Here is a 24,561-nt window from a genome sequence, read left to right as displayed (position 1 = left end):
ATAGGATATATTGAAACGAACGGTTGATGAAACCGTATTTGTGTCCAGCGTCTGTACGAGGAGAAAGAGCGGCGCGTGGCGGAAGCGCGCGTGGCGCAAGTGGCGGCCGAGGAGGCGCGCGCGCGGGCCGCCGCGGCGACCCTGGTGCAGGGCTACGTGGCCGAACTGCTGCCCGCCGTGCTCGCTGGCCTGCGAGACCAGGGCTACCTGCTGGAGCGCGTGCACCGAGGTACGAGTACACACAGGAGACGCGCGTAGATTTTAATACCCAGCTTCTACCGCATCATGCGCTACGGTGAGCATCCGCCGTAAAGTTAAAATGGAACCAGGCAGTAGGACACGTCACCCATATGCTGGATAACCATATACTAAAACATGCCAAGAGAGTCAATTGGGTCAGTTGGATAGACTCGTAGTTTCACGTAGACCTGTAACAAAATATAGTGAGAAACTTCTCAAGATCGGGGTAAGTTAAATAGTAATAAGGATGCCTAAGAGTAATCGAAATAAATAATTAATTTGTAAATCGTCCCAGAATCTAACGTATTTCTGTTGACAGATAGTATCTGTTTACGACCTTTCAATCGTGATGTGAACATGATGAAATCTGATACTCAATGTTGTCCTTCCAGGAGTGGACGAGGAGTTCATGCCGTGGCTGGTGAACGCCGTGTCCGAAGAGCTCGACTCCATCATCACGAGCCGCGATGTCATCACGGGTAAGTTCAGCGATCACCACTTGTCATCACCAACCACATCAATCATCTTTCATCAAACGGTTGTCTAAACCCAAAGGAATTCAGGGATTCCAAGAATAATATAAGTTGCGTCTTCTTTTATTAGAGACAGACTTCCACATGTTTTACAAGTTACAAGCTTCCTTAAAACGGACCCTATGTCGAGCTAGGACCTGGAGATCTTTCTGCTACAGGGCTACGCCATAAGATCTCCGTAAGCACTATTTTCCCTGCTCTAAAGAATTTTGAACAACTTCTTCCTCTTCTAGATTCGATACGATGAGAGAAAAAGACTGAAGATGCATGTCCGTAATTACCTATATGTTATGGAAACCCATAAATAGAGTTTTTGATAGGCAAACACTTTCTCTTTAATCCACAATCACAAAATTTTCGGGTTTTACGAAATACGAGTAATTCGGAACGAAACGTTGATTCGTTTTCGCAAAAATAATTTATTTAAATTTTTAAATATCATTGCTGGCAATGTTAATTTGACAGCCTTCTCTATTATAAGCTCTATATGAAGGTTTCAAACGAATGTAAATTATTGTGTTGCAGAGATCGTCCGCGACGTGGTGGAGGCCCGCAACGAACTGTACCGCGCCGCAGCGGAAGCAGAGGCTCAAGTCGTAGAACCGGAAGAATCCATCACTCCGCCGTCCACCCACGAAGAGGAGGAGGAGGAAGCAGAAGGTACGCGCTAGCACGTCGTCCTTGTGGCAGCACGCACCGCAGTGCGGTCGACCAACCCATTGCAAGCTCGCCATGACAAGATAATCAACATCCTATTCTGGGGATTTTAGGCAGTTTCCGTCTAGTTCAGTCACGAGATTTTTTTCAGTTTTAATCTCTCTTCTGGATATTCTTCCCCTAGTGCATTTACTAAACGATTAACCTGAAAGAGGTCAGGGACAGCATTAAGGGATTTTGGTGATAGCCTCATTATAAAAATTGCTTAGACCTATATACTCGTGTTCACCTTGCTATATACATACCTATACATTTTACACACCACATTATAATGCTAAACATTGGAATACAAACTGTTTAGTCATTTAGCCACGTAGTTGTACTTAGTGGGCATAACATCACATTTCACCACCTAACATATTAGAAAAATATTACGCATAACCTAATATATGCGGATTCCATATGTGGGTGGTACTGTCAGCAACACCCGGCGACACAACCTGTCGCCACAACCACCCAAAACCCAAAAAGGACTTTTACATCTACTATTCCCTCAACATATTTCGAACTCTATGTCTGAGAACTAAGGTACAGATTTGTAAACATGTTGACGACCAGTAGGAAAGAACACGCCTGCTCGAACGCAACGTGTTTCGAACTTTATGTCTGAGAGATAAGATACAGATTAGTATAAACATGGAAGGCGACCAGTTGGGGTGGTGGGCATTCGCTGCGGTGCACGTGCGGCCGCAGCCGGTGCGGCGCGGGCGCAGATTCGTCGCGCCATGAATACGCTCATTACGGAGCCATTGCTTGAGCATTAGCCGCACTGCACTGTGTTGGGGGCAGGGTAGGGTCGGCGCCAAGTTTGGCAACGTTTAAATCGACATCCCATGCGATGCGGGTTTCAAACACTATTTTAGCGTTTTAAAATTCTACAAATTGTTTATAACGTTATTTTCATATCGATTATTATTAAATTTCACTTAAAACAAATTTATTATATAACTTCTAAAACGAAAACAGTTTTTATACTTCACGAGGAACCTGAAAGACCAAAATGTCCTATAAACTTTTCTGGAATTCGCCTAGTTTCTGAGTTAATGTACCTACACTCATATAAAAAAAAGCCTTCATTTAGCCTCAGAAATGCGCGGTTAAAATCTTTCGGATTCCTCGTGGTACACCGTGTATATTAAGATAATTCAAAAAAACAAAGTTTTAATTTTTTTTTACTCTCACCCCATAATTTAATCCTACGTACCTTAGCTGTATCCAAGCCAAAGTAATTTAAATACTACGTCACAAGTAATGTACGTCGCATCTGTTAATTGAATAAAAAATTTAGTACTGACTAAACTTACAAATTACAATGTAAAATCAAAATGTTAATAAAATTATATTCTCATTCTTATTTTGTTACTTAGGCATGATTCATTCTGGAACATAATTCATAGTCGAAGCTACAATATTACGAAGTTTCGTTAAAACTTGGCCCATTTTCTACACTCACAAACTCCCCACAAATAAAATTATCCCCGCAAAACCAGTGTATCCAAATCCTATCAAAGTGGTATGACGCCATTCCGCCGGTGCGGGGTCGGTGTCGTTCCAGGGGTGCGGTTGTCCGTGTGGGGTGCTTTATGAGCTTGAAAAAAGCGACTATGATGTAATTGGCACTTAAGCCATTTTTTGAAAACTGTCCACAGCATTTTGATTTAAAATAATTTATGTTACGTATTTCGGAATCACTAGCTCTTTCGATACGTATAGGGGAAAAAACTTTTCATTTTACTTTTTATGGCGATAAACGAATTCACGATAAGAAAGATTTCTGGAAATTTTGGGACACTTTCTCTCACAACTCTTCTATAATATAAAACCTTCCCTATAAAAGTGAAAAGTGGTGTGGACTTTACGGAAAATGAACCATTAAAAATGCCCCAGTTGTATGCAGCGCTAGACGGCGTAAGCGCCAATCACCCTAAGTTCCAACAGCACAGACAACATATCGTTTTGATGGCGCGCACAATGCCTGCACGTGCGCCGTCACTTCAGTCACTTGTGACACTTGTCGTGTCACTTGTCGCTCGGCGGCGTGATGCCGCGCGACAAAACCTCTCGCGAGGCGTTCGACTGGAACAGTTATGATACAATGCTTTTTTATATTTTATAATGGAGGGATTAAGTATTGAGTAAGTGCAGCTTTGCCGCTCGAATATAACATATTTCAACCTTGATGAGTGCAGCTTTATTTTGTAATATAAATCCCACCAAAAACATTTCTCAGATCTCATGTAGAGCCAAGCTTCTAACTCTACAAGCCTTAACTTCACTAACTCTACACTTAGTCAAAATATATGGCTTGGCCGTTTCGTTACTAATATTTTTTTCACCTTACGCTCATGTGACGGTAGGAAAACAGCCAAGCCAAATATTTTGACCAAGGTATAGAGTTTGGGAAGAACTTGTAGAGTTAGAAACTTGGCTCTACATGAGATCTGATAACTTTTTGACAGTGCGAGACATTTGGTTTCTTTCTGGCAAAATTTTACATGAAAATGTTTTTGGTGGGATCTCACTTCTTTTTGGAAGCTGCTTATGGCAATATCCATCTGTATTTCATTATTTTCAAGGAGTCCCTATATCAACTTTCAGACCTTTAGCATCAAAATTTGCTGAAGTCCCATACAAACTTCCAACCCCCAGTTTAGGGGCTTGGGGGATAAAAGTTCCAAATTTTAGAATTTCTTTGATGTTTGTATACTAATACTAGGTTACATACCAAATTTCAGCTTTCTAGGACTGCAGGAAGTACCCTAAGAATTTTGATGATCATCAGTGAATGAGTGAGTGAGTGAGAATGACGAAGCCGGGGTATAAGTGTTATGCAATTGAAACTTTATGTTTAATAAGTCCTCTATTTGAAAAGCTTAGTGTCTTTGAAGTCTATAATATTTTAGTTTTTCTAAACAACAGTAATAAAGCAACGCTATTCTTAGCAAAAAAGAAAGTGAACCGTAAATGAAAAACCGAACAGCTAAAATGAGGACAGTAAGCTATTCCGCTATTGCAATGTAAGGAGGGGACTATGGAAGGCAAGGAATAGAATCTCCATAGGCAGAACTATTGCAAAAGTGTCCAGCTGTCAGCTATAAATAATAGTTCCATTCCAAATCTCTCCAGAGTAGCGCTAGGGTAGCTAAGAACCTAGGCGTTATTGACGGAGTGAAGTGCGCTGTCTATGATTACATTTCTTTCTCAAGTATTCTAGGTATTGTAGCGCCACATATTTATGGTTATTTGTCGGACACTTTTTGGTATATGGAGATTCTGTTCCTTAACTCTACCCTCCATAGAGGGGACGATAGTAGTCGACAGCGGTCACGTGTCTCATACAACGGGTCATTCAGTAACATATTGACGCTGCCAAAATTAACAGTATTTATTGTTGTGTAGCAGACGGTCATTATGAAGGTTAGCTAAATATTCTATTTTATTGTCGACCTCTGCTGTCAACTTCTACCAATTCAAATCGATGTATAACAAAACCTTCTCCTTTGATGTTTCTTTTTCGACGTCAGTTCAAAATAAGTGAAATTACTGTGAGTCTGTGCTTAGTTGATACTAATTTTAGTTTATATCGATTTCTGAAGAGCAAAATGTACACATATTTTTAAATACAGTTACCAAAACTGTATCTACGATAAATATACACCGACTGTTTATTTACTCAACTTTATTAAACAACCGTACAAAAAAACGCATTAATCAAATAAGCTGCACGCACTCTACGCAGATTCAATTGTAATCGGCGCAGCAATTAAATTGCATTGTCGATGCGATTACCGAGATGGCGATGGTATCTGACCTGCAATTCTCAATCATCAACTATGACCAGTGTATTTTGATTCAAAAAGACTATTTGAGTTTCGAATTGAGGGGTCAATGTATACTTGGCTATGTTCGAAATGTTTAAGAATATGATGAATAAGAATCTAAACACGTGTGCGAGTAGCGGCCGCGCACGGGGGTGGGGGGGGGGGTTAGATGGCTGATAAGTGATAACGTTATCAGATGGCGCGTAATGCAATCACGCACTTGACCGCGCATTAGCTGATTGATATACACATGCGGGGTCTATCCTGATGCAAATCGTTAATCTGTGACGCAGGTGCAGTCGCGATATGAGATGCTGTCTAGTTTAGGATAATAAATAAATAACTTTATTGTGGTTACCATGATGTTTTGATATTTTGTATATTCGGGGAAGCTGGCTTTATTTATTTATATTATTTCCTTTATTTATCTCTTTTCTTTGAATTATATTATTATATCCCGAATACTCGTACTAATAAAAATAACTGACGTAGCTGGTGACCGAAGAGCTGGCGGCTTCCTCGCACAACGTATCAGTATTGCGATACAGCGATGAAATGCCGCCAGCATCCTTGGTACAATGCCTCAAGGGCCTATTTTAGATATAAGCTAGTTATAGTAACCATCTGTATATATCCATTATGTATATTGTTATTGTAAATAAATATGAATTTAAGTTCATAAAAATAATGTATAATTTTAGTACATGTACTCATTTTTATGACCTTTAAGATTTTAATTATTTCTTTATAAATTACAGATTGCCTCATCGTTTTTTATTTTTTAGGGTTCCGTAGCCAAATGGCAAAAAACGGAACCCTTATAGATTCGTCATGTCCGTCTGTCTGTCCGATTCTGTCACAGCCCCTTTTTTCCGAAACTATAAAAGCTATACTGTTCAAACTTGGTAAGTAGATGTATTCTATTATGAACCGCATTATGATGTTTACACAAAAATAGAAAAAAACAATAAATTTTGGGGGTTCCCCATACTTAGAACTGAAACTCAAAAAATCTTTTTTCATCAAACCCATACGTGTGGGGTATCTATGGATAGGTCTTTAAAAATGATATTGAGGTTTCTAATATCATTTTTTTCTAAACTGAATAGGTAGTTTGCGCGAGAGACCCTTCCAAAGTGGTAAAAAGTGTCCCCCCCCCCCCCCGTAACTTCTAAAATAACAGAATGAAAAATCTAAAAAAAATATATGATATACATTGCCATGCAAACTTCCACCGAAAATTGGTTCGAACGAGATCTAGTAAGTGGCTTTTTTTTAATACGTCTTAAAATTAAAAAAAAATTAAAAAAATTCATCAAACTCATACGTGTGGGGTATCTATGGATAGGTCTTCAAAAATGATATTTAGGTTTCTAATATCATTTTTTACTAAACTGAATAATTTGCGCGAGAGACACTTCCAAAGTGAAAAAATGTGCCCCCCCCCCCCCCCGTAACTTCTAAAATAACAGAATGAAAAATCTAAAAAAAATATATGATATACATTCCCATGCAAACTTCCACCGAAAATTGGTTTGAACGAGATCTAGTGAGTAGTTTTTTTGAATACGTCATAAAATTTAAAAAAAAATATTTTATCAAACCGATACGTGTGGGGTATCTATGGATAGGTCTTCAAAAATGATATTTAGGTTCCTAATATCATTTTTTTTTAACTGAATAGTTTGCGCGAGAGACACTTCCAAAGTGGTAAAATGTGTGTCCAAAGTGGTAAAATGTTGAACAAGATCTAGTAAGTAGATTTTTTTTAATACGTCTTAAATGGTACGGAACCCTTCATGCGCGAGTCCGACTCGCACTTGGCCGCTTTTTTATTTATTCATTAAAAATATTTTTTGCACGCGCTTGGCAAGGTTAAAGACCCGACCAAATGTTCTGGCTTATTTTTTTCATGGCTCCCTATATGTAATTTTTTTTTAACAAGCAGAAACGTCTGCGAACGATGATATTACGCTTAGAATAAATTTAAAAGTGGAAAAATTACTGCCTCGGGTGAGACTTGAGCTCAGACGGCAGAGCGCCGGAGTACCTTTCCAGAGGCCGTGAGTTCAAGTCTCACCCAAGGCAGTGATTTTTCCACTTTTAAATTTACCTATATGTAGATATCTATTTAATGTTGACTTGTAATAATTGAAAAGCATGAGACAAATTTTTAGCTTGCCTCAAATACCAGCACTCCAGCTATCAACATCAGTTACCATCTGCTTTCACCTTCACATCCAACTTAAATCTATATTTATCCTGTTTCCTACTGCCATGTATTATAACAATTAGGCAGAGCACTCAGTAGTAAACAGGAACATAGGCGAAGAGGTCCCTAGAGCCACCTGTCTTGTCCCATGCTCTTCCGCGTCCAGAGTCAATATCTGTGGCCCTAGTGAAAAAGGGTACAAGTCTCTGGCAGTTTAGGTATATAAGGGCATAAGTGTTACGTGGAACTTACACCCCTTTACACCTGCGCTGCCAGAGACTTGTACCCTTTTTCACTAGGGCCACAGATATTTTCCTAAGTCTTGTCTGCCCAGGGTCATATCTTGACCCATACCAAACTGACTCTCATGTACGCGGCATTTAGTTCAAATTCCCGTGCATTTATCCTTAAAATTGCAAGTGTTATTTGAAATGGACCACGAGACTCACCATAATAGACGTTACAGTTGATATTGAACCTTACCGCGTAAGATTTAGAGTAGTTTTTGTCGTGCTTGCGCGTGCGCAGCTGCGTCAACACGCCGCGCGCCCAACAATAGTGTAAAGAGCTTAAATGTTACAATTTGGAGCACTTAATGAAGGCACAATACGTGTCGCATTTGTGGTGATTTCATTTAATAGGGTGGATGTTTTTTTGGTGCAGTTTTTAAATGGATTTATAATATTGTTGCTTTTGAAATGTAAACCGACTGCCTTTTGCTCGCGGCTTTGGTTAATTGGGTGGGTTAGGTATATCAAGTGAGCAATTATTTTGTAAAAATCACTTATTCGTATGTACAGTCAGCGTCAAATACTTCGTAGCAGTCAAAGTGGTGTACCGAACTATTTGGCTACTTTGACTGCTACGAAGTATTTGACGCTGACTGTACTAACATAAACTTATAAAAAAGTTCATAAAGGATGTGCTACGTGATGGTGATACGAGTACATATGACAAGTCGTAGATAGTTTTTAATTGCACCTCTAAAAACGTTTACTTGAATCCCTCGAAAAGCCGCTACGGTTTGCTACGTTAAAGTTCGAAAGTGCTACGCTCAGAATATACTTTTCAGCCAACGTAGAGGCGCACGCGTCGTAACCGTAGCACGTGCTACGAACCAAATATGCCAACTACGTGCTACGAATGTTGAAAGATTATACCCTTTACGTTGTATAGTTATTTGTACAAGAGATTTTTTGAAGTGCTTATTTTGTGTCCCGTGCAAACGAAAGATTCTACATATAATTTAGAATCTTGATCGTAGTAAGGGACTCAAGAGCGCACGCAATTAAACAACTTTGATCTCGTGTAGTACACAAAACTTTTTACATCAGCAGTGAGAACATATTTGGAAGTTAAAAATAAGTCCTAAAAAGATCATATCCTTTCACCACTATTTCACTCATGTTTTCTTAAGGTATTCTTTCAATTACCGCAGTAAGACAAAACGAAAGTAATCCCAATATAATAATACGAAATTAACATCATTTGACAGTGCAATCGACAACTTTTTTGTATTTTTTTAAGACACTTTGTAAGATACGGTCCGAATTGCGGATACCACTATTTGTCAACTATATTAAAGATCGTTAAAAGTAGAATTCTTTATTTCACGTAGTAGTCCTTCTTGTTCTTAAGTTCATTGTTTTGTTTGTACAATAAAATACTTAAAATATGGTATTTATAAAATTTTAAACTTTTTTTCATTAGTTAATTATTACGAATTAATATTCGTAGGATGTTTTGGAACGATGCGGTCTGACTTATTTTAGGGGTCTATTATTATCACGTTGAATTACGTTCGAACTTTTTTGTCTTTCTTTTTTCCACTGGCGTGAAAGGGACATAGAGAATAGAATCCAAATATTTCGAACTTGTATTAGGCCCTACACGTAGACATTCGAATATAAAGGTACTTGAATGTCATTTTGTCTCACTGGGTGAGCATAATGTCATTTTATCTCACTGGGTGAGGAAAATAGCATTTTACTCACTGTTTAAGCAGCAAATTACCCTTGTTCGAGCTTCTGAGGTAAAAAGTAATTTCTAAAAGTTATAGAAAGAAAATAGACGAAGAGATATTATGAGAAATTAAAACGGTATGTTCGAATGTTTCAAATATGAATAATTAAAGACACATTACAATTTACCAATCCATTGCTTCTCATCCCTTTCTTTCTTTATTAATTTTTCACTTGTACAAACACTGCTGGGGCAGTACTGGGGCAGTCACTCGCGCGAGTACTGGCCTCTCTCGCTGGCTTAATCCGGCGTACTGACACCAACACTTCATTCACCATTGATGGACTTACTGTGTTTACAATAAGAGTAACTGTCAGTCAACAGTATGCACGATGGTAATGGTACAGCGGTGGTAAGACTAATGGCAAACACGGTGAATGCGCTCTAAGCGTTTTGTAATGTTCTTAATGTTTGAAGTTGGCATTAAGCACTTATACAGTTTTAGCTTGGACAAATTGCAAACGGCAGTTCGGTTCTCGTAGTCAGTAGAATTATCGATGGAATAATTCAAGTATATAGGTAACTACATTCGTCCGCGTAGAAGTCAACAAAAACTTTCCAAACCCTCTTAATCCCTTGAGAATTTAATTTTATAAACTCCTTTTTCAGATTTACTGAAAATTTAGTCTTTTTTGAAGTATCTTACGGGGGATACATGCGCTGGTCTATATCAGACCAACAATGATTAAACTGAAAATAAATAGATACCTACATACTACAAAATCTACTAGGAACGACTACTTTTTTTTTATACTACGTGGTGGCAAACAAGTATACGGCCTGCCTGATGGTAACCTGTCTCCGTAGCCTATGTACGCCTGCAACTCCAGAGGAGCTACATGCGCGGAATACCCAACGTACTACGTGTCATCTAACTACAGATTTGACCCAAGATCAATAAAAGCTTGTAGGTACCAAATAATAGGCTTATTTTCGAGTGACAAAGGACTTGTAACCTAAAACGCGCTCCTTAAAATGTGATCATTCTGTAACTAAATTTATCTTTTCTGTTGCAGTGACGACATAGAACACGGCAACGAGCGGCTTTAAATTCAGCGTCCTGTGAACATGACGAACGAACATTTCTACTTCATCACACCAGGCGAAATCATCAAGGAAAACAATGATGCCAACTACTTAGGTACCTACATTGAGGTTTGCAATTGACAGAAACTTAGACAGGGATGTTCAACTGTTCAAACTTTTTGAACCGAGAGCCAAAGCAAGAGCTCTGCTTAGTTGGCAAGATTTTCGGAATTCGGCTTTATCCTCGAGCCAAATTGGAAGGATTACGGGCTGGATCAGACCTACGAGCCGTAGTTTGGAGAACCCTGACTTATTACAAGAAATTTCGCGTGTTGGATAGTTGGTCTCTGTAATACCTACCGTAGCTATAACTCCGTCCATACGCAAGTTTTTAGGAAAGCTATTACTGAGTAGATTATTAGAAAGATTATATATATAACAACAACATAAATTACTTACCTACAACACGCCATTCAAATAAAGGGCGAGTTATAGAATTGTAAGAAAACCTAAGGTGGCTTTAACTTTTTAGTAAGACTCCTGACTAAATAAAGAAGTATGTAGGGAACCAACAACTGTAATTTTTTTGATACCATGGAACTTTCTTAATCGTTTTTCATATTGAAATATTTATTGCAACAGCAGAGATTACTCACTTTAAATTGTAATCTTTATCTTAAGTTCCCAGTACAATGTTTGTTAAAATTAGCCTCATTTTGTACTGTTGACTATTGTTTTTAAACATTTTATTGTTTGTGTGGAGCCGCGACATTTGTACATTGTGTAGATGTAGTTCTGTAGTTATATTTAGACCCTTATTTGTTATTATTATTATGAAATAAAATTCTTATGATTACTAAGTCGTATTAATTTTAACCCTTTGAAAGCTAACTAACGTGCTGTAGCGAGTTTAAAACGCCATCGCTGCCTGAAATTAGTAAGATTAGAATTAAATTATGTAAATGCACATAACTTAGTTTAAAGCAAAGAGAATTGACAGTAAATTTGAAGTAAGTATACCTAGGTATCTAAAATTCGGTGCTCTCTTATACGCAGAGACGTGTTTTTATTATTAAAACTAAAGGTAGATAGGTGCCTATCTAGAGTACTTAGATATATGTCTTTGATTCTTTGTGATTTCACTCTTGACTGGAGTGGTCGTGCTTCATACCACTCACTTCACACAAGAGAACAAATTGCGCAAAATATAGGTAAGGTAGAGGGTATAATTTTTACACGTACCTAGCATAGCTGATCTCTATGCCATTAATTTAATATTTTTGAACCGTAATCCCCGACAAGTGTATTTTATTTTTTTGGTACCGTCACTTGTCAGCGAGCTTAACAAATTTAACAATAGTTTAATCGTCGCACGATTAGCACGAGGGATGCTGCGGGGCGATTCTCCACGCCCTCAGAGGGCGGGCACTCCCCTTTGTAACTCTACAACCCTAAAGAAATAAGGTTTAAATTCGTATGTAATTGATAAGTTGTGTAGAAATGATGAGGAGTACAGGGAGGGCATATATACCTCTGCAAGCGCCCGCGCCGGTCACTCTCTGGGTACTTTTTGCACATCAACCTTACCACGGTTGCACTAGACAGAATAAAACAAAGTGTTAAAATACCTTTAAAAAATTCTGATGCCAATAAAATATTGCAAAAAATTAACTAGATTTTTTCAATCTGGTTTGATTAATTCGTAAGAAATTATAGCAACCTTGTGCCACCAAACAAAGTAACTAGTAGCTAAGATAAAGTGTGGTGAACTCTATATCTCCGTCGTGCAAGGCAACAAGTCGCTTGGACGATAGGTCTACCCAACAGCAAGTTCAAGTGTGCCATGTTGGGAGGTGCAGGGTGCGTGGCGCTGCGCGGGCTGAGCGCCGGCCGCGCGTCGCGCGCCGTCGCCGCCGCCGAGCTGTTGGCCGCCGCCGCCGACGCCGATGACAGACCGGTCAGTAAACACTTTATTTGTTTTCTATTTAAGTAGTTTTATTTCCACTTATTCCAATTAAACACCAAACCAATAAGGGCCAAAATAGTACGTTTATAAAACGTCTATTTTCCTAGAGTTGGTATATGAAGAAATTTAAATAAATGGGAAACCTATATTGAGAGAGTTTTCCATAATATCCCGATTTTTTTATATATTTTATTTTAAATAGAGGTGTCAGGCTTTTATTTCATATTTTAAATGTCTGAAATTAAGTATTTTGTGGTGTCTGTTGTGGTAGTGTCGTGTCTGAAATACCTAAGTTAACATAGTCTAGGGTAGGTAACGGCACCGGTCATGGGACATTTAAGAGGAAAGTATCATTTATGACATTTCCCTGATACATGTAAAAATTCTACTCCTTCGCGTGTTGCGAATGCAACTTATTATTATATAAAAAACAATGCAGTAGCTAAACGCAGCTGTCGGGCTCGGCTAGTATTCGGAGGCTTTTTAAAAGCACCAATAGGAGCGCTCCACATATTCTGTATCGCGGCCAATTAGAAGCATCTAAATTTAAACTACCTTTTTGTACTAATCATATATTACAAATCACTCTCATCATCCTCCATACTATCAACACCCACTTTTCTACATTGAACCGTTTTGGCAAGAACCCTTGTAAACCAGTACCCTTTGGAAGATTATACTTCGCTTCATTATAAATCGAAGTTTTATTTAAGTCGTCGAGATCCTGACCTGCACGGCGGCTACAGCGTGTTACAAGTTGAATGTCCTATCCGTCTTTTATGTTTCAGGCGTATTGTACAAAAGTAACTGCAATTCGTTTCCATATAATCAACAAATTAAAACTATGTTTTTTTATCTCCAGTCATGGACCACAAAGCTCCAGTGATGGAACCCCGGTAATGGAAAGGAATCAGTGATGGGTCCCCTATAATGGGACATGAGTAGATGACCCTAGCGATCTGAAATATTAGAATGAGAATAGGGACAACGATATTAATTTAAAATAAATGTATTTAATTCCACAATTCAATATATTAGGGCTAATTTAGACAGCATTAATGTCGCATTGCAATACTTTTGATCTATTTGTGTTGTGTATTGTGTGCGTGCGTAGTATAATTTTATTCTCGATTATCGCGATTAAAATAGGAAACAAATTTATCCCTAATTGCAATTGCGGCATTAGGTGACCGTGCATTTGTACGACGCAAAATATTAATGCACCGCCTTCCAAGTTTTGACTCGTAGCATTGACATTTCCGGGCAAGTTTTGACTCGTAGTCGGTTCATTTGGGATAACTCGCATCATGTCGCCGTGTTTAATTCTGACGAAATTGGGTAAACAGCATGCAGCCTTTGTAACGTGAATGGCTTTTTCAATATGGCATTTCATAGGCCTATGGAAAATTCGCCATTTTTCTGCTAAAAATCCGACTGTGTTTTCGACGACACGACGTGCATGACAGAGCCTGTAATTATATCTTCGTTTTCTTTGGTCATGTACAGTTGTAGCTCCGGGAAATGGTCGCATTAAGAATGTTTGCAGTGCAAAACCTTCGTCGCCGATCAAAATCTCCTCTTTTTCCATTGATTTCGTGAACCCACGCCCTTTTAGATTTCGTAGGAGTATTTTGTGATATACTTAAGTAAGAGGAGTGCTTCTTCTTCATCCGACGAACTACTATCGAACATTGTTAGTCGTCTAGAGGCTAGGGCATCATAGTACGCAAATGGCGGCGGATCTGCACGCAGCCTGGACGCAGAGCTGCAGCGTGCCCCTGCGTGACGTGTACAGCACCCTGCGTGGCGTGCGCTGCGTGACGTGCGCGCCCGGTGTGACAGGGGTGCTGTGCACGTCTACGCTTACGTCAACACACACGTGCTGCGCACGCAAGCGGTGTGGCTCGGCCTTTATTATGACGGTTTGGTCCAACTCTTGTGAAAAATATTGCACGCGGGTTCGTATAAACACAACTTATTCAACAGATATACGTGGACGTGGATGCGGAAGGCTACTTGGTGCCGGCGGGCGCACGCGGCACTTGCGGCGTGGCGGCACTGGCGACGCGAGCACGGTTTGCGCCCGGGAACGCCGTACTCGAGCTGGTGACGGCGTCGGCGTCGGCGCCGGGCGCATGGCGCGTGGTTATCACTGCGGCGGCGCCGCCGCACGCCGAGCTGCTGCTCTGGCCCAGTGAGGACGTGCTGGCGCGCGCGGGTATGCCGCAGCTTACGCCGGATAACAAAATAGGTGAGTACTTCGTCCTATTTTATTTACAATGTCAATTTTGACGACCGGTCTGGCCTAGTGGGTAGTGACCCTGCCTACGAAGCCGATGGTCCCGGGTTCAAATCCTGGTAAGGGCATTTATTCGTGTGATGAGCATGGATATTTGTTCCTGAGTCATGGGTGTTTTCTATGTATTTAAGTATTTATAAATATTTATGTATTATATATATCGTTGTCTAAGTACCCTCAACACAAGCCTTATTGAGCTTACTGTGGGACTTAGTCAATTTGTGTAATAATGTCCTATAATATTTATTTTATTTATTTTTAATGTAAGCACTGTTTTACATTTTAAATACCTATAGTATTTCCTGATGATTTTTAGGCTATTTCCTCGGGAATATATAGAGGTAGATACTATCTAATTAGTAAGAACTGATGGATTTAAATTATAACAAACACTTCATACAAAGATTATGTCTTAAGATAATCTCAATTTGTACGGTCCGTACAAGGATTAACATTTCGCTCATCAGCACTTTCCGTCAGTCAGCATTTATTTTACCTATATGAGACAGTACATGTCCGACCGCCGCGGAGTGTATTCAATAATTGTATCATTTTTATCATGTTATCAATAAATCGTTATATCGGTGGAAACTGCAGTTTTATCAATTATCATTATCAACTATATCATCTTAAGACTGTGCGGGAAGCATCCCGTACACAATTAAATATCAATTTATAATAAGTGTCTATTTTCATCAGGTCCGGGCGAATACGGCTGCCACCGCTGCGACGCCCGTTTTGATGCTCCACACGTCCTACGAGTGCACCTGTTCCTATCCTGTAAGACACCTTCAGCTCTCCTCTTCCTCTCCGCCTTAATACACGCCACAACTACACCTTTGGATCTGCGAAGCGCGTTCCGGCCTTATACGACGGTTTCGCCGACGCCAACTTTGGCGCCGGCGGCGTTGGAGGCGCTCGCGACGGCGTGGGGCCGCGGCGCGGGCGGCGGCGCCGGCCACGCCTGCGTGTACTGCGGGAGACTCTACTCGCGCCGCTACGGTTTAAAGATCCACCTCCGCACGCACACCGGTTACAAGCCCCTGCGATGCCCGCACTGCCGGCGCGCGTTCGGCGACCCGAGCAACCTGAACAAGCACGTGAAGCTGCACGGCGCGGGGCGCGGCGGCGGCGCGCACGCGTGCGGCGCGTGCGGCAAGCTGCTGGTGCGGCGCCGCGACCTCGAGCGGCACATGCGCGCCCGCCACGCGCGCGCCACGCCCCCGTGCGAGGTCTGACGCATTCCGAGCGTGTAGTGGTTGGTTGGAAAGCAAATTGTTTTGAGCCCCTACCAATATCAAGATAATTTTGAATCTTTGGAAGAATTTTGGTTGTTAGTGTCGTGTAGTATGTAGATACTATGTATGCTTGACAGGCCGGGTTTGCATTATGACCAGTGTCAGTGATGAATCAATTCTTAGCTACATTAGCTATAGGTACCGTGACTTAACTAATGATGAAGGGATGACTTTGAACTGTGATAGAGAGCGTAGGTTTACATTAAAATTTTTAGACATGGTTAGAAACGATATTCCCTTAATATTTATTTAATTTATTCAATTTATTGAGTTAAATAATATGTAAATTTAGGTAAAGTGTACTCTTTAATAAAGTTTTCTCTAAATATATACACATTATTTTTTTTCCAATAGCCGATATTGTGATTTAAGCTTCAATAAATTACCAGAACAAATTAAAATCACTAGTTTATAGCGTCAATTAATGATTATTAAATTTGAACTACAAATAGTGATTTCCTTACCTTTGGCCGCGCCGCGCCGCCTGGTTCCGATCAAAGACTTGACGACAGCTACTAATAACTACTGGAAATTATGGATTATAAGGGTCAGCACAATCGGATTAAGACTAACCTCGAAATCTCTAGAATAATCATAAAATTTGGTATGTATATAAATTAAAGGCCCCTTTTTCATGCCCACACCATTTGACATTTGGGGACCTCGAGGAATCGCAGGCATCTTGGAAAATGTGTACCACCCAGGAGAAATTCGCGTTTTACTCTAAATCTACATTCTTTATGAAAATAAAGTGTAAGGCAACATTAAAGCTTATTAAAGTTTACACAAAAATGTCCTGGATTGTTGAGGAAAAAATAATCTTGTTATAGAAAATACTTGCTGAATCTAAGTTTAATGCTTATACCAGTGGTGGGCAAACTTTTTTCATGGGGGGCCAGAAAATTTAAAAAAATCCGAGGAGGGCCGGAACTGCAGTATAAATACATTTTGATTTGAAACCGTTATCTTTCGAGCTATATACTAATTATTTCGAAGGACCGGCGGCGGGCCGGATGAAAGCCTTGCGCGGGCCGGAGCTGGCCCGCGGGCCATACTTTGCCCACCACTGGCTTATACACTTCCAGGGGACATAGGAAACTCGGAGGAATATAAATTCCACTTTTAACTATACATTTGTACGTGATCTACCCCAATATTAAAGCCCCCTCCAGACTATGCGCGTGAATCGCGGCGCGACTTCGCGGAGCGAACATACCGCGACGTTGACGTAGACTCCACACTCGCACAACTTCACGGCAATTTCGCAGTTTGGTTCGCGGCAAGATGGCGCCGAAGCGTCAGCTGATTGGATTTAGTTTGCGGCAACGCACTGATTCAACCTGGAAACTGTCAAATTGATTTTTGGTTGATCAAGTTCGCACCCAATAACCAAGTAGCCGCCATAGAAGGTTATGACAGTTTAACCGACTCGTGAGCGAATCGCGGCGCGAAGCGATCGCGAGTGTGGAGTCTTGCAAGTTCGCGCTTCGCGTCTCCTTTGACGCGGGCCAAATACCGACAAAAAACGGGGAATAAGGCGCGAAGGCGTGAACAATCTGCGAAATCGACGCGAGGGCCTTCCACACTCGCTTTCGCGGCTTCGCGCCTCGATTCGCGAATAAGATTCATATCACCTGGCAACATTTATAAGTAATAGCGGCTGACGAAAATTTGGATTTTTGTATTTACAATTACGTAAAAATATCACATTAAACTCGATACTTACGCGTGAAACGTCATATCCGTAATTGAGTTTTTTTATTTTTCGAGCGGCAATGTATTTCGTACATTATGGTCAATTTGAGGTAGGGAGTGATACATTGCTTGCTGAATTGTCATTTATGGGAAAATAAACAGTCGTACACTGTTTATGAAACCTATGAAATTGCGTTCATTAAAGCCTAAAGAACTACCATTTGATTTTGAGGTCGTATCAAAAAGACATGCTGTGTATTTATGAAAACGATCACTTGTAAATATATTTGTGAACTCGACTGTACATGAGCAAATTATTACTGGATTAAATTGGCCAACGGAGACCCGATTTAAGGCCCGTGCACACCGAATGCGTGCGTGCAGCCGTGCACGGCCCTAACAGTTCGGCGTGCGCGTAGCCCCGTGCAGGGCGCGTGGCGCGCTCGGGCCTTTGTAGATGTAGTGCAGGGACGCCGGCCGGAAGCAGGCGGGCTGGCGATCGCGTGTTGCGTTCATCCAGCCCAGCGCAGCTCGGGCCTTTAGATTATGGTTAGAGGAATAAGAAGACGGCATCGGTTTTTATGTTTTTATTTAGATGTAGGCTTAACCTAGCCGGCCTGCTGCTTGGCGGCGATGCGCTTGTCGCGCTCCTCGGCGATGGTGAGGCGCACGCCCCGCGCGCGCGGCAGCGAGATGTACGCCTTCGTGCCCTTGCCGATGATGAACACGTTGTTCAACCTGCACACCAACACAAAACATGCCAATCTGTGTCAATAACAAGATCGAATTCGGTGCGGACTGTATTCTGTATAACCCACTGTATCGGAAAGGTCACTATTTCAAAAATATGTATAATATGTCAAAACTTCCAATTTATCAGTAAGTCTACTTTAAATATTGTACGCTACCATAAAATATAAACAAGCTTGGTTTAGTAAAGGCGGCAGTGGGTATTTTGATTTACCCGTGAGCTTCGAGGAGCGGGGCAGGGGCCTGTAGTTGCAGTTTAAAATAAAGTCTCAGAAGACAGTGGACATTCTTAAAAGTGAGCACTTCTGTACACTGAATATTAAAATAAAATGAGCTCTTATATACTGAACATTGTGATATGGTGGACGATGTGATACACAGGACGCCTTGGTGTAGCGGACAGTTTGAAGTTGTACATGCTGTGTTACATAGTACAGATATATAGATTTTTATTGGTAAAATAAATACATTTTATATGTTATTCAATTTTTACATATAAAATTATTATTAAGAATAGTGAGTCTATCTTATATTGATTTGTGAAGTAAAGTGATAATGCGGGCAATCTGTTTGTTAATTGAGTATTTATAAGTTTAAATCAGAAGTAATTTGTATGTATTTTTTTCATGTATAGAATAGCTGCGGAATTATTTTCAAATAACATATTAATGGCATCGATCGGTCAAATTATTTTATAGATGGCGCCAGCATAGGTTTTATATGTTGATATCCTAATATCAACAATTCCTAATAATTTCAAGTTATTGGTTAATTTTTGTGTTCTGAATCCAAATGTTATGGAGCAAACTTGAGACAGGTGAAACCTGTGCTGCTGTATGTATGTACTTGTGAAAGTTTGGTAATTTCACCGAAATCATGCTTTTACAAAACGTAAAAGCTTCGTGATTTGTTTTATGTAGCTAGAGACATTTTAAACTATAGCCGGGTGTCCGGCTGCATAATTTTTTTTACAGTTTATGTGGTGCTATTTTTCCGGGAAGGTGCTACTATACTAGGGCATAAATTAGCATATTATGTAACATGTCGAAAATTTAACGGGTCATATGTACCAGTGGCGGATCGTTCAAAGAACTCGATTCCCACCGGCTTGTCTAAACTTCAGCCCGTTGAGTACTTTCATGATCGGTTCATGGAGGAAAGGAAAGCAAAATTAGCTCCGGGTTCCCTACGAATGTTTGTGACGCGCTGCCACTGATATGTACTGTAAAACGTTGGACGATACATGTGCGACCAGTTAAGGGGCGCCTGACCACACCATACGGTGCTCCCTCCTCCCGTCACTTTTGCTCCCAAAACGCTTATTATTGTCCTTCGACGAGCGGAATTGTCAGTCCGGCTCCTTGACCCTCCGTGTCCCGAGTAAAGCGTCTCACGACTATTGTATTTCTCGACGACTGCCAGCTAATATTCCGAGCGGAGGGAGTTCCAAACGAACTTACTGATCCGGTCGTAATATTAGCTGACAATTATTGAGCATTACACTCTTCGTTCGTGGCGGCTGCCGGGGCGCCCGCTGAGACTAAAAACCTTTGCCCAATATTTCTATGTTGTTCATTTATGTAATTTTTTTTTTCTTCTTTATTACGTAACTTTCTTATATTGTGTTATGTGACAATAAAACAATTCTTACTCTTTGTCAAGTAGCTGATGATTCCGCCCCTCGATACTACTTATCGACTAAGCGCTTTGGAACCAAAACTTGTCATTATTCTTTTTTTTTCACTAAAATGCCACTTGTATACAAGTTTTCAACAGCTGAGCTGTTCAATAAGTCTGATCAATGCTTAAGCATGCTAAATATTAAGAAACGAAAAGCCTTGGGCTTCCTATAAATATTTGTGCGGAGCGCTCTCCGAAGCCCACCTGGTAGCGAAGGTGTGTCCGGTGGAGTCCTTGACGTGCACGATGTCGAAGGATCCCGGATGCCTCTCGCGGGACACGATGGTGCCGACCCGACCCAAATTTCTTCCGCCAGTAATCATACACAGGTTTCCTGGAAAACAACGAAAGATCCAAATTTATTTCAGCTGCTAAAATGTGATTTTTTTAAACCGTGTCTGTGCAAGTCATGCGAATCTTATTTTTTCTCGATGCAATAACAATTCGAAATAATGTTTCGAACAGTACATTACAATGATAGATTTCGACCAATATAGTTATTTGCACACACCATTTATTAGGGAGTGCCCTTAAGCCTTGTGCCCGTCATTGGGAGCATTGTGCGAGGTGTCTGAAGTACCTGACCATGTGGTTGTCATTGTTACAACTTGCACTAACAACAACAACTGGCCATCTTTCTCTCTCTTTGGCCCGGGTAGAGACCCTTCGGGTGTAGGCCTCCCTTCATTTTATTCCACTTGTCACGGTTCTGTGCGACCTAGAGCCATGATGTCGTCGTCTGTGCATCTGGGGTCTATTTTGAGGTCATTCCTCCCCCCATGTTCACCACTCGAGCAGTCGTTCACGAATCGGTCTATCGTGCTATATGAGTTCCGGCCACGTGTGTACTCGTGTACTAGGGTACTAGGGTGGGTACTCACCAGACTCGAACTTGATGAAGTCCATGATCTTGCCGGTGGCGATGTCGAGCTGCACGGAGTCGTTGACCTTGATGAGCGGGTCGGGGTAGCGCAGCGTGCGGCCGTCGTGCGTCGTCAGCAGCGGCACGGCCTTGGCGCCCGTGGCCACGCGCCGCACCTTGCACAGCTTGTACTGCAACCGACGTGCGTGCTCACTACTACTGCCAACCCGAGCTATGTTTGTACGAACAGATAACCCTCTAGCTAGTGTTGCTAGCAGTGAATGTGTTAAGGCCATGCAACGTTAGCGGCACCATTGGAGCAAACTAAACTGGCGCTCAGGGGACACTATTGCCCCGCTCGGATGCTTATGGCTCTACAATAGGCATAGGGGGGGCGCAAAGAATTAAACATTTCCCATATACCGCTCAATATAACCTAAAATGCTTAAAAAACTAATATTACTACTCCAATGAGTACAGGTTAATTTGATTAATCATTTTAACCTTTTTAAATACCAATCATGACGAAAGCATTTTTTTCTAGAATCTAGTTTACTGTAAAGGGGCCCACTAATTAACAGTCAGCCTGTCAGTTGTGCGGAACTGTCAACTTTTTGTTCCAACTGACAGGCCGATACCGTCCGACAGACTATCAATCAGTGGGCCCCTTTAGACCACTTGATTAGGCAGGCCCACACAGTGTTGCCTCGCGCGTATGCCCGCTCTGTGTGGACCCGCCTATTAGATTATCTTGCGTTTTACTACTTATGAACTTTTACTATAAAATAAAAATAGCCTATATTATTGAAGTGTTTACATTTATAAATATATTATTTATCTTTTCCATCGGTAACTCCAACTCGTCCCTTGACGTAGACCTCTTCCAAAGTCTTCCATTCTGGTCTGTTTCTTGCAACACTCATCCAAGCTTTTCCTCCAGTCCTTAACTTTTACTAATTGTAATTTTAATTTACTTTTCCTTAAAAAAAATAGTACAGTCACTACCAAATGACCTATATTTGCAAATATCTGAACAAAGCCTCTATATTAATCCATGCATGTTTGGATATTTGAACAGGTGATTTGAAGTGGTGGCTTGGAACTGTGTTGTAACTGCTCTTTTGGTCAATGTGTTGACAAAGAGATTGGACAAGTGGCTTTTAAACAATAAACTGATGTTACTTAATGATGTGATATGACATTACAAACTTTGAACTATATAATTCTGGACACTGTGTGACATAGGCTTGATAGGCTCATCAGCTAAATAGCTGTTCGCCTATAATCACATAATATAATTACATAATAATAATATTTTTGAGCACCTAGGCCCTTCTGATACGATAGATCAGATGGTGACTATACTAAGACAAATCATTAACACAAATTCATAAAATTAAAAGATACCTTGTAGATATTGTTGTCATTCATTGGTAAAAACAATAAGTGCATATTTGTGGCAGTTGCCTTCTGCTTTCACACAAAAGATACATATAAAAGGGGTGGCTAACCTTGGCCTCTTCGGGAGTGATGCGGTGGATGGTGAAGCGTCCCTTCACATCGTAGATCAGACGGAACAGCTCATTGGTCTTCTCAATCGACACCACATCTGAAACACGCACCAAATATAACGCTAGGAGATTTAAAGCTAGGAAATTACAATGAGTAATTAAAATTAAAACAATATGAATATGTTTAGTCTCTGCTTAATGTAATGAAGACATTGTAGTAATAAAAAGTAGTTTAACAACTTTTTAACCAGTGGTTTTCTTTAGGAAAAGACTTCTTTTTGGCAGTCAAATATATCGACAATGTTACCCAGGACATTACATCTAATTAATCAATATATTAACTCATCAATATTCAATAGTTGTGGTGGAGCACACAACATATACAAAAACCACTAAAATAATAATCCTTCTGTTAGGATTTGCAGAAAGTAGGCATTATTTAGACAAAATAATAAGAACAATGTGTAGCCTTCCATTTCAAGGTATAGTAGGGTTATGTTATGACAGAAAACTTTTGAGAGTTGTAATCAACTATGTCCATAGCAATATGTTTTGGCAGGCACTGGTCTAGATCTAGAGCTAAGCTACTGGCCACCAGCTGACAGTAGGCTCCTGCAGTTGTGAAACAGCACTTACCCATGAATCCGGCGGGGTAGGTGGGGTCGGTGCGGACGCGGTGGTCCACGCGCACGAGCCGCTGTTTCACGATGCGCAGCGCCTCGTCGCCGGTCAGCGCGTACTTCAGCCGGTTGCGCAGGAATACCACGAGCGGCAGGCACTCGCGCAGCCGGTGCGGGCCCGTGCTCGGACGCGGCGCGTACACGCCTCCAAGCTTGTCCAACATCCATGCCTTCGGCGCGTTCAGACGCTTCAAATGCTTTTTGGGGCCGCGAGCCTGCACACACAAACACACTTATCGACCAACCGCCAACGAGGCCAAATGACGGACTAATCAGCAGCGCCGCAAAGACAGCTCGCACAAGAGGAAAGAATCACTGTACCGTAAACTTATTTCATGTTATTAATCGACGACGACAAGTAACCCGCAAATTTTGTCTTTACAATAACTATGTAAATGTAAGGCTAAGAATCAAAATACGCGGCTCTAATTGATCCCCAGACACGGCGAAAATTTTCCAAAAATAATTAAGTTCGTTTTATGAACATTAGATAGGCGATTTTTAAAGATTTACATTTAAAAACTACTCAGACTCACCATGTTTGAGACAAACTTTTGACAGAAAGAAAATGTCAAATTTTACCTACACTGCCACAGACATGGGCAGAATTTGTGTCAAGCGTTTCGTTATTGCTAATTTACAAAGCAAGCATGAGCCATGAGTACTTGTTTACAAAATCTGCGCTCCTGTGCGTTTCCTTTTAGTTCCCATTTTTAAGTTATTCTTTTTCCATTATAATATATTTGGATTTTCCAGAAAAAGTATTTTTAAAAGATCGTACGTAATTTGGTCGGATTATTCTACATACTTACTTTACTCTTTGGGGTTATTTGTTGCCCACCATAAACCTTACTAATATTACGACTTTCTACTTATTCTTTTACTTAGTCTTAAAATTTACGGTGGCGAATAAAAAAAAATACCTGTGACAATGACAAACAATAATAACGCTTTCTCTGCTACTCCTACTGTAAAATACATAAAACAATCCCGTTCTGTCAGTTCCCCTCCCCCCATTACTCATGCTCTATCCATACCTATGATCCATAATAAATGCTAGTAGATTCACGTAGTGATTATATGCTCTTTGGTAGATTCATGCTTGAGTTTTAAATTTTGTACTGAGAACACACCTGAGGAACTGGGGGCCTATCGCGAAAATCAAAGTTCGTCAATTGCGGGCATTTTTCTTTGTCACACTAATTTGGTCCTAGTGAGAGTAAAAGAGAAAGATCCCCGCAATTTGCGA

General features: G+C 40.7%; 3 protein-coding genes across 4 annotated transcripts in view; 2 read left to right on the top strand and 1 right to left on the bottom strand.

Annotated features, from left to right (window-relative positions):
* LOC133519547 (radial spoke head protein 3 homolog) overlaps nucleotides 1-11,427 on the top strand; it is a 37,176-nt gene extending 25,749 nt beyond the window's left edge. For both annotated transcript variants that reach the window (XM_061853554.1, XM_061853553.1), the window contains exons 5-8: nucleotides 49-229; nucleotides 633-719; nucleotides 1,299-1,433; nucleotides 10,562-11,427. In XM_061853554.1, the coding sequence (XP_061709538.1) occupies nucleotides 49-229; nucleotides 633-719; nucleotides 1,299-1,433; nucleotides 10,562-10,572 (414 nt within the window). In that variant the 3' untranslated portion in view covers nucleotides 10,573-11,427. The remainder of the gene's footprint in view (nucleotides 1-48; nucleotides 230-632; nucleotides 720-1,298; nucleotides 1,434-10,561) is intronic.
* Nucleotides 11,428-14,708: 3,281 nt separating this feature from the next.
* Nucleotides 14,709-16,392, top strand: LOC133519543 (PR domain zinc finger protein 13-like). The gene is made up of 2 exons (XM_061853549.1): nucleotides 14,709-14,788; nucleotides 15,536-16,392. The coding sequence occupies exons 1-2, from the start codon at nucleotides 14,758-14,760 to the stop codon at nucleotides 16,072-16,074; spliced, it is 570 nt and encodes a 189-aa protein (XP_061709533.1). The 5' UTR covers nucleotides 14,709-14,757; the 3' UTR covers nucleotides 16,075-16,392.
* A 2,009-nt stretch (nucleotides 16,393-18,401) lies between these two features.
* Nucleotides 18,402-23,978, bottom strand: LOC133519542 (small ribosomal subunit protein eS4). Its single transcript, XM_061853548.1, has 6 exons — nucleotides 23,849-23,978; nucleotides 23,269-23,527; nucleotides 22,633-22,730; nucleotides 21,141-21,312; nucleotides 20,464-20,593; nucleotides 18,402-18,567 (listed from the first exon to the last, which is right to left on the bottom strand). Exons 1-6 carry the CDS (start codon nucleotides 23,849-23,851, stop codon nucleotides 18,438-18,440), a joined length of 792 nt encoding a protein of 263 aa, XP_061709532.1. The 5' UTR covers nucleotides 23,852-23,978; the 3' UTR covers nucleotides 18,402-18,437.
* Between the last annotated feature and the right edge of the window lie 583 nt (nucleotides 23,979-24,561).

The sequence above is a fragment of the Cydia pomonella genome, chromosome 7 (assembly GCF_033807575.1).
Source record: "Cydia pomonella isolate Wapato2018A chromosome 7, ilCydPomo1, whole genome shotgun sequence".
Lineage (NCBI taxonomy): Eukaryota > Metazoa > Arthropoda > Insecta > Lepidoptera > Tortricidae > Cydia > Cydia pomonella.
Note: the sequence above shows the minus strand (reverse complement) of the source record. Positions and strands in the feature narration are given on the sequence as shown.